Here is a 10,374-nt window from a genome sequence, read left to right as displayed (position 1 = left end):
AGACAAGGGACAAATTAAAACGAGATCCCAAATGCCCAATGAGTCCTTTCGTGTGTTGAGGTGAAGACACAAGGCCCTGGTCGTTGTGTCTCCTCCCGGGAACACAGGCCTGGGGGCTGGGGGCGTGTGAGGGGGGGGCGGGGGGTGTTTCTCTGCCCACAAACCAGTCCATTGGTGTCTGATTTCAGATCCTGAGTCGACTCCCTGGTAAGTAAGTCGGGGGGGGGGGGTGGGCGGGCCGGGGGGGGGGGGGGGGGGGAGGGCGGCGGCCGGGCGCGGGGGGCAGGCGGCGCTGCCATTAGGTGAAGCTCATGGAGACTGTGTGCTCCAGCGCTTTGCGGCGGAGGGAGGCGATGCTGGTTCCCCGCCACACGTCGCTGCTGTCCGGGGAGCTGCAGAGCTGCGGCGAGCCCGTCACGTTGCTGGGGCCGGGCAGCGAGGCGGGCACCATGCCGGGGAAGGCGGGCTGGTAGAGGTGCGACTGCAGGCCGGCGCCGTTGGAGCCCGCCAGGCTGTTGGACAGGCCCATGGAGTTGGGCGGCGGCCCGGCCGCCAGGCTGCACTGGGACAGCGACTGCGCCATGGCCTGCTGGCGGCCCAGCGCCGGCGGCAGCTGCAGCTGCGACACGCCCGGCATGGCGGCCGCGGCCCAGCGCGTGTCGTTGGCGTGGAAGGAGCACAGGCTGTCGCCCATGGCGGCGGCGGCGGCCGCGGCGGCCGAGGGGAACTGCGGCAGGCCCGGCGTGGGCAGCAGCGTGCCCGGCGCCCGGAACACGTTCGTGGTCTTCTTGCGCTTCTTCCACTTGGCCCGCCGGTTCTGGAACCAGACCTGCCGGACACGGGTGGGGAGAGAGCGAGAGAGGCTGGTTAGGGACCGTGCGCCGCGGGGCAGGGCCGCGGCCCCGCAGAGAGCCACCGGCGGGGAGAGCTGCCCAGGCCCCCGTCTGTGCCTGCCTTCCCCGGGACCCCAGACACACCGCCCGGCACGAGATCCCACAGCGGCCACCTGAGAGGGTGAGGCCCGTTGGGCTAGGCGCGGGGCAAGCCCACAGGAAGGCGCTGGCTAATCTAAGAAGAAAAGTGACAGGAAGGGTGGGGCAAAAGGATGCAATCAAATCTAGAGGCTGTATCTACACTGTATAGTGCTTGTTCTGTGGAAATTATGTATATAATGTATCCCTTACATATCCATATGACTGCATAGAGGTGGGTAGAATCATAGAAGTGTAGGACTGGAAGGGACCTCAGTAGGTCATCTAGTCCAGACCCCTGCACTCAACGCAGGACTAAGGCCTGGTCTACACTACGACTTTAATTCGGATTTAGCTGCGTTAATCCGAATTAACCCTTCACCCGTCCACACTACAGAGCCAGTTAATTCGAATTAAAGGGCACTTAAAATCGATTTCTGTACTCCACCTCGACGAGCGGAGTAGCGCCAAAATCGATTTTGTTAATTCGAATTAGGGTTAGTGTGGCCGCACACCACCGAATTAATGTGGTTAAATTAATGGGGTAGTGTGGCCGCACACCACCGAATTAATGTGGTTAAAAACCGAATTAATGTGCTTAGTGTGGCCGCGCACAATCGAATTTATACAACCTGTTTCCCAAATTCGAATTATCTAAATTCGGATTAATCCCGTAGTGTTAAGTATATATGCAGACATAAGAAATATATCCGAGATCGATACTTCCTTATATACATCATTCCCACATCCTACCCAGTATGTGTTAACCACATGCCCATCTGTATGGTGTATACACACATTTGTATGTGTATACATACACATGAACGCAGTGTATATGTATGTACAACCTACACCACATAGGCATAAATACTCCCTCTTTCTACTGAAAGTATAAACGGGATTTAAAACTTGGAAAAAGACTTCCTTCTTTTGACTCCTCAAAGACACAGCACACAGTTTGCACCAAGAAAATTAGTTTAGTTGTAAGCAAAATAGATCTGATAATAATATACTTTGGAATAGCAAAGTCTGTACCATTGAGTCACATTCTGGTTTGTGTAGCCATGATAACCTGCATTTGCACCAATAATGGTTGGTGCTTAAGGATTTAAATATAGAATTCCACATGCATATGCCGGATTCAAATGGATCTTTGTTTAATGTTTCTTTGGTATGGGGGGATCTATTTCCAGTTGCCCTGAGCTGTATTAGCCCTCAGATCTACTGTTTGCAGAGAATGACAGAAGCTTGAGCCTGAGGGCCTTATCTCTTTCTCAACAGCCAGGTTCTTCTCATCTGTGGAGTGAAAGTAAATGTATCTTTCCGACGTTGCAAATGAATGGAGGCTAAGTTCAAAGCTTTCTTATACTGGTTGTCAATAAAATTTAATTTTGCTTTGACAAACCCAAGTCTCTTTTGCAATGAACTATATTTGACTGATTAAATACACTTCAAACTTACTTAGGGGACTTACATTTTACTTCTTAATAATGGCAAACAGAATCTCTGATCTTTTGGGCTATTTGTCTACAAATGTCAAAATAAAGAAGATGCAATAGAAGTTTCCTATTAGATCATTGTCTAAACTGTGTTGCCATGGCAATAATCTCTTAACATTTTTAGATACTCATTTTGATGTGCTAGTTAATCAACTGGGTTTTCATCTCCTTCAGCCCGCTGGTGAACTGATACCTGATAGTGACACCTGCGCTTTACACTTATTCATTCTCCATTCAGCCATTTAACCCAGTGTTTTGTTTATTAATCAGGCCAAATCCGGCTGGTTTTACTCACTGGGAGTCAATGGAACGTGATTTGGCCTGATTCAAATGACCTGGTCTATATTTTGGGGGATTTTACAAATGTTCTATAAAAATCAGAGCCCAGAATGTGACAACTGCTTACCTAGAATCAGCGTCTGTCTTAGTCAGATAATTCATTACTTATTGCACAGCCAAAAATCCCTCCCACATGCACTACAATTGAACTATTCGGAATGGTTTTGTAATATAGATTTCAATTCCATTGAAATAGCACCGAGGCGATTCTTTTACAGGAAAGCTATTTAGAGCCCTAGGTTTACTCCCTCGTCCCTCCCCAATTCTCGCTCCGTTCCCTTCCCCACCTGACATGGTTTTTATTGTCTCCCTCCCTAGCCTTTATTCCCTTGCATTGTCTCTCCTGGTGTTGTGCTCTGTGTACAGCTTCGCTGTAGCCCCACAAGTTGCCGTGTGACTGATTAATAAAGCTGCAGGAATTTATATAATGAAAGGGATCAATGTCTCTGTCCCAGGATTGAGCTGTCTGCAGCCACCTTCACTCATAACGAGGCGAATTTGTGTAAAATATACCGGACTAAAAAATAAATAAATAAGGAAGCTTCGGTCCTGTGTTCCTGACCCTGCTTGAGGTAGCGTCTGAATTCTTATAAAAGCGTCTATGTGATTGGAACATCATTTTCTTACGTTAACTCCGAATTGTTTCACCACTGACGCTTGGTGGCTGCACCATTAGCAAGCAGCACTCAAACCCGACCTGCGTGCTGTTGTTTGTTGGATTTTTTTTTAAGAGTCAGATGTTTTTAGTAACCAGATTCTTTGATTCAAAGTGATAATATTGGAGTGACTAGACTGACAGGTTTAATTGCATTGTCAAAGGAAAATACTGGGATGTTGTAAGAGGGGAAATCAGCGAATCCACTTGAATTCCCGATTATTACTATTCTGGATCCTAGAACCTGCTGGAGTTTATCGTTTAATATTATATACTTAGACTGAGAAATATGGTCGGCCATTAACGGAAATGAACAGCTGTTAAGGAACTAAATGTTATATGAATAATCGAAAAATCGTGTTCAATTATGTTTTAGGGTTAATAGTTAAATTGCGTCTACAAAATCTTTTTATGTTTCATGGTTTGCTGGTGTTGTAAAGAATCTCCATCAGGTCTGATCGCCTCAGTTCATAGCTATAGTGCATATGCTTTTAAAATGTGAATGTTTCCAGTTGAAAACTAGTGCATGACAGATTAAAACGTGGAGAAAACCTGAGGGAGATTTTGAAAATGCACACATGACAACTCTGGAAATATATTAACCACAGGCATTGGGCAACTCTGGAGTATGTTTAAAATGCAACTAGCCCCTGAAAATTATTAATACAACAGTGAGAATCTAATGGAGGTTGGAAGCTAAAAATCTACTTTGATATCTGCTGTTACAGTAATATAGACATACTGTAAATGTATTTTAAAATATATAGTCCGTTTAATTCCCCAGCAATAAATGTGTTAGAAACAGAGAGAGAAGAGGAGAGAATATTACATTTTTTTTCAAGAGCCAAACCTTTATGAAGATCTCATTGGAATCTAGCGGATGATTAATGTGAAGATTTGGTAGGAAATCTGGAGAGCTGTATTAAAGCTCAGATCTCAGGTTCATTTCGATCAGCCAGCCGTGAACTCTGGGCCGAATTCATTACACTTTAATAGTGCTGGGAGAGGAAGAAAATGCAATTTCTCATTCCATTAGAAAACTAGAAAATACTCTCAGCTTGTCCTCTATTAAGATGTGGCAGGTGACAGGACCATTGTGGAGGATACGGTCAATGGAATTACAGCACATTATTTTTGTTCGTATAAAATATTGAAAGGCAAGGCTGACTGTGCAGAAGTTATTTCACTGATTTGGTTTTTATGTAAATAAAATATTGAAAGTTAATTAATCCATGCTAGAGACTAATGATTATGCTTATTATATTGCATTTGATCATGTAATTTGCATGATTCTCGCATTGCTGGTTAATAAGCCATTCCAGGTTATAAATAATTCTGAAATTGGTTTCTAATAATGGCATGCTATAAAAAAATGGTTTTATTACACAAGTCTGAAAAGCAGAGCGATATCAGACATGGAATTGGGTTCCCTTATAAGCACTAGTCCTTTAATAATTATTTAGATGTATAATATACATTAAATATAGCTCTAAAATGAGGAAAGAGGTAATTTATTCTAGCATTTAAAACATATAAAAACACATACAGCCGCTATAAATTAACTGTTTAGATCATTTCTTAGTCAGTGTGGTGCCCCACATACTGCAAGGAATGTGTAGGCAATCTGTTAACTATAAAGAATACTATGAAGTACTCATATAAGAACATAAACCAATTACTATTTAATTTAAATTTGGTCAAGGAGCAATGATACAGTGAATTGTGAAGTAAATACATTTTACATAAATTATTTTTGCATTACATTACATGTTAATCATTTTGAAGTGTTAATTAAGAAGGTTATGTTGATCTGATTACTTTTTAAACTGCAGAACATTATTGCAAAAAATATTTAAATTGCCACTCTATTAAACTGTTTTTATCAGCAGTCTCGTGCTATTATCGTTGGTTCAGGATTATGCTGAGGCCATTAAAACACGTTATCTTTCTTCCGACGTATTTCTTTGATGTGCTTTTGGAAAATAATTATTTCCATTATATATTTTATATTTTACTTCATTTACCACACTCCTAATATTGAAATTGGTATCATTAACCTTTGGGAAACCCAATAAAGTTTAATCGTCCACGTTTTCTTTTTTCATAAAGGCAGTTGTCCAGTTATATTTTATTTGTGAATCTAATTTCTATTTTAATTTAAACTAATTATCATCTTGTGTCGGTTTTATACAATTGTTTTACTTTTTAAGACAAATGTGTGTGTGTGTGTTCTGTTAAACGAACACAATCAGTTTCTGGTTATGAAACGTTCATTTAGATTTTTAAATATCTTTTGTATTTCTTTTCTTTTTTTTTTTTAATTTTTTTTTGTGTGTGTGTGCATGAGGACTTGGCTTGCCGTGAGAATTTTTGGAGAGGAACACTGTTAAAGTGAAAATGCGTTCATAGTATCACCAGACCACATATAGTTAAAGTATTTTCAGTGTTCATAATTCGTCTAAGAGTCTCACACAAAATTTCCCAGAACAAAAGTTTAGGTTTAAAAGCGTTATTTGTAATAGTCTGTTGTTTTTATCCCTCTCGCCTACTTTTAATTTCTGCCTAAAATGATTTGAATAAACTGTTTGCTGTATGTCAAAAATATATATAATAAAATAATGTGAAGACAATCTTCTTGATATACTTAGTTCTACTGCTGTCTTCAGTGATTACTCCGTATTTTAAAGCAAGTATTAAAGAAACTTAAAATCAAAATGTTGTGCTCACAGAAATTCCTTTGAACAAACAATTAAAAATGTAACATATTGCTAAAATTCGATTCATATGTATAGAAGGGTTTTTGAGCTATGAAATATTTCAGGCAATCTGGCATAAAATTCTAGGGAAAACATTGCCGCAGATTTCAATGGGAGATCTTCAGGACCTTGGACAGCTTACACTACTAAATTAGATTCAGAGTTCAACCAATTCAGTGCTAACAATGATAAAAGAAGCAGGAACATATTAGGAGCATACGCTTATTGTAAACATTTCAGGAGACACAAACATGTGAGTAATTGAACAGTCTCTGAATTTGCAATCGCTTTCCTAGTGTTCAATGCCGCTTTCCACTGGAATTCAACATTTCCCCCAAATCCAAGAAAACGCCACTTCAGATTTACATTACACTTTGAAATTATTTTAGCTCGCTGGTAATATTTCACATGTTCATTAGTAAACAGGAAGCTCAACTACGAGATTTAAAAATTAAACAGAAAGCTAGTTACAGCAAATACTTGATCTGTCGTTGATTTTGTTTGTTTTGGGGTCTCTTTCTGATCGATCGATCGACCGTTCGTTCAGAGATCAATTGTAAAGTGTGAGGGTGTTCACAATCAGCTCAGAAAACATCCCATTTTACTACGCAGAACTATGCCACGCACTACACTGCTAATGATTTTTTTTCTCCCTAACGGGGATTGGCTCAGTCATTTGTGCAGAAATATGTGGGCTGTTTAATAGCTGATATTCAACTGTTGCATTCACATTGATGCCGATAATTCCTTTCTTACACCAGATGGGTGTTTAAAAAATTCCTGGCGGCTTCAAATGCAATTTTGTTAGGCATATTTTGTAAAAGGTTGGTCACCAAGCGTTGGCTCTGGGTGGGTTTATTATTATTTATGTTATGGATTAGGCGGTGATCATTTGAGCTGTCTCTCTAGACGGTATGATCAGGAAATTACAACCCAGCCTGTTCTCTGTTAAGCCCACAAGGGAAAGCCTGAAGGAGGGATGTGAACACAAAAGAGAGTTGAGGGGCAGGAGCCCTGCGAGGTGTGGTGGTTACAGGTAGCGAGTGCAGGACGCTCGGGGGGTGGGTGACTGAGGGATCCGGGAGGTTTGGGTACGGAAGCAGCTGCTCATACCTGGACCCGGGACTCGGTGAGGCCGATCCTCAGGGCCAGCTCTTCCCTCATGAAGATGTCTGGGTAATGGGTCTTGGCGAAGCTCCTTTCCAGCTCATTAAGCTGCGCCGGGGTGAAGCGGGTCCGGTGCCGTTTCTGTTTCTGCTGCCCCTGCTGCTGTCCCGTTTGATTGGGGTTCTGCCCGCCCGGCTGCCCTTGCTGCTTGTCGGGGTCTTTGGCGCTGACTGCCAAGGAGGCCGGGTTGGAGCCCACCGTGGTGATATCCTCCCCGGGCAGGAGGGTGGCCCCTTCCACCGTGTCCGAGTTGGGAGCCATGTCTCCCGGGTGCCCTCCCGGGTCAGAGCCCCCTACGCCCAGCCGGCACTTCACCGCCTCCCGGTGTCCCAGCAGCTCGGCTGCATCTTTCATTCCTGCGGAGGCAAAGCAGCTGCGGTCACTCCTCTGCAGCCAGGTAGGCGGCCCCCGCTTGTATCCAGCAGCGCCAGCGGCCGGCGCACCAAGTTTGCTAAGGGGCGAGCCCCAGCCATGGAGCCCCCGCAGCCCCCTTCGTTCGCCCACCACCACAGCCCTAGGCCGGCTATCCCGGCCCTCGCGCGCCGCCTCACACACTCAACTTCAGCAGGCAGGAAACTTTCCAGCGCTTCCTCCTGCGCCAATCGCCGGCTCGGGCCGATCTGTGGGGCCTGACCCGGCGGGGCCTCCCCAGGAACTGGGGGGCTGGGGGGTATTTTGTTTGCCCGCGCGGCTGACAAACCCAACCAGCCTCCTCGCAGGTGGCTTCGCCTCCCTGACAGATCTGGACCAACTCAATCCGATTTTGTCCCGTTTTAAATTAAAATTAATAAAAACCTCAAAATCACAAAGATTGGGATAATCTGCCCTAAAAGGGGGAGACCTGGGGCGGGAAAGAGACACGAAATGCCCACAATTTTTTTTTCTAAAAGACGCTGTTAAATCAAATTAAACTTTAATACAGCACAATTACTTTAAAAGAAATTAGCCCATTTAGAGCGCATTAAGGTAAAACAAGGAACAAATTGTCAATTTCCTGCTCTGGCTTCTTCCTTCGCCGCTGCCGGGGGGCGAGAAAGATGCTGGGGGGGGGAAACTCACCGAGTCGGGCGTCCAGGAGGTCGGCGTGAGACAGCATCGCGCACCGCTCCAGGGCGAAGGCTGTTCCCCCCCAAATTTTAGCGGTTTTAAGTTATTTAAAATAGATATAAGATATAGATATATATAGATCGCCTAAATGAAAGAAAATTCGGTGTGTGGTTAAAAAGGGGGTCTCTTGCATTATAATGTCCTTTAGAGAGACGGGGAGGTGCTTAACACTTCAATGAACCCGTGAGCAGCTCGGCGAAGGGACCAATCAGGAGGGCAGGCTGCAAATGTCAGCGAGCCCGGCGAGTCCCCACTCCGCCCGCCCGCCCGCCCGCAGCCTCAGCACCAGCAGCCCCGCATCCCCCCCGGCGGCAGCAGCAGCAGCAGCCGCAGCCCGGGCTGTCGGGCTGAGCTTTCTCGCTGTGTCTCCCTTGCTCGCTTGTTTTTCTCCCGCCGCCCGTTTGTAATTCTGTTCCTTCTCCTGGCCAGAGCGACTTTACCGCTGCCCCGGCTCAGATCTGCCCCTGTGCGAGGGCCTGAGCTGGTGTCTCGCGGCGCCTTCCAACCCAAGCACAATGCAGGGCTGTGCCTAAGGCCCCGCTTGGGAGCCTAGCTAGCAGGCTCTCCCGGACCAGGGGGCTTCCTCACTCCCTGTTTGGGGTTGGCTTCTCCTTTGTGTGTTAACTTTCACGCTGCAGCTCGGCTGTGAGTTTCAGTATCTTTGCGGGGCAGTGGCGGGTAGTGGGAGAACTCCAGTTAATCATTTGTAATACAGCGTAAATCGTTTATTCCCGCCATTCTTGAGGGCTGAAAGACAACGAGGAATAAAGTGATCCGAGTGCCTAGTGAAACTTACACACGCTCTGTTTTGCTCTCCCATGTCCCGTCCCCCCATCCTCCAAAGGTGATCTGGATGCGCTTCTCGCCCGGGCTAAATGTTTGTGTGAAAGAGAAAACATTGCACTGAGATTGAAAAGCCCTTCAACATTTTGGGTTAAAGTTTCTAAGCTTGGCCACAAACTCAGTTTAAGGCGGTAAATAAAGTTAAATGCTTTTTATTTTCCTCTTGACTATGTTAAACTACTTGAACAATTTAAAGTGCTTTGCACAAGTGAAGCGAACCATTTCTAATGTTCTGATTTTTCAAAGCCAGCCAACAACAAAGTTTAGATTAGTAATATATTTCTAACCAGAGTAATTTTCAAGATCATTAGGCATTTATGTAATTAGTGCCAAATCTATAAGCTTTTATTACGATTATTAGAGTAAAATCAGTATAAATTTGTACTAATTTACTACTGTTTAGACTTGGCTGTCAAGCCAAGAGGTTCTTATTGTAAATGATAACTGAGGAAATTAAGTGCAAAATTCTGTACCATTTCTGATCCGCTCCTAAACAATCCGTTTCAATTGTATTTGTAGCAGAACATAATGCCCTTTTAAAGTTATTTGACTTGTATTTTTATTTGCAAAACAAGAAAAATACCCTCTACCCAGGCACAATGAAAACTGATATTTACTACTTCCAACTTGATTAACATTGATTTTTAATTCAATAGTGATGCAATTAAGATTATTCATTTAGTGCAAATAAAGCTTCCACAAAAAGGGAGCCCAGTGAAGTCTGTGTTAAATAATACAGCGCAAATGGCTTTTTTTGTTCGCCACCCAATTGACTTACACAAAACATTGTAAATGCTGCATGCGAGCAGATGCAAGAGTGATTTTGTTTGCAGCTCAGATGTGGTGGGTTTCGGCAGTGACTGAACAAGGAGACAAAGGAAGCGGCCGACCGCGATGTAGGGCAGTTTTGTTCCCTTTTCTCCCCTGTTCAGATCCTTGGTTACATTGATTCAATTCAGCTTTAGAGACGGCCGGCTCTTGGGTGCATCTCGGTCCCTGCACAGCAGCACAGGAGTAGCTAGGCTCAGAGACAGAGC

The 10,374-nt window shown here is 44.5% G+C and overlaps 1 protein-coding gene across 1 annotated transcript; it reads right to left on the bottom strand.

The window, feature by feature from the left end:
• Positions 1-298: 298 nt before the first annotated feature.
• OTP (orthopedia homeobox) lies at positions 299-8,483 on the bottom strand. Its single transcript, XM_024194097.1, has 3 exons — positions 8,447-8,483; positions 7,334-7,743; positions 299-829 (listed from the first exon to the last, which is right to left on the bottom strand). Exons 1-3 carry the CDS (start codon positions 8,481-8,483, stop codon positions 299-301), a joined length of 978 nt encoding a protein of 325 aa, XP_024049865.1.
• Positions 8,484-10,374: the final 1,891 nt, after the last annotated feature.

This window comes from Terrapene carolina, unplaced genomic scaffold, assembly GCF_002925995.2.
Source record: "Terrapene carolina triunguis isolate 2854851 unplaced genomic scaffold, T_m_triunguis-2.0 Scaffold69, whole genome shotgun sequence".
NCBI classification, from domain to species: Eukaryota; Metazoa; Chordata; order Testudines; family Emydidae; genus Terrapene; species Terrapene triunguis.
Note: the sequence above shows the minus strand (reverse complement) of the source record. Positions and strands in the feature narration are given on the sequence as shown.

Bases quoted from the DNA above. Each gene is read 5' to 3' on its own strand.
- OTP (XM_024194097.1), bottom strand. From the start codon at position 8,483: ATGCTGTCTCACGCCGACCTCCTGGACGCCCGACTCG. The intron at 7,744-8,446 runs GTGAGTTTCCCC...TTGCCTCCGCAG, and splicing joins CCTCCTGGACGCCCGACTCG to GAATGAAAGATGCAGCCGAG. The intron at 830-7,333 runs GTATGAGCAGCT...CGTGTCCGGCAG, and splicing joins TCACCGAGTCCCGGGTCCAG to GTCTGGTTCCAGAACCGGCG.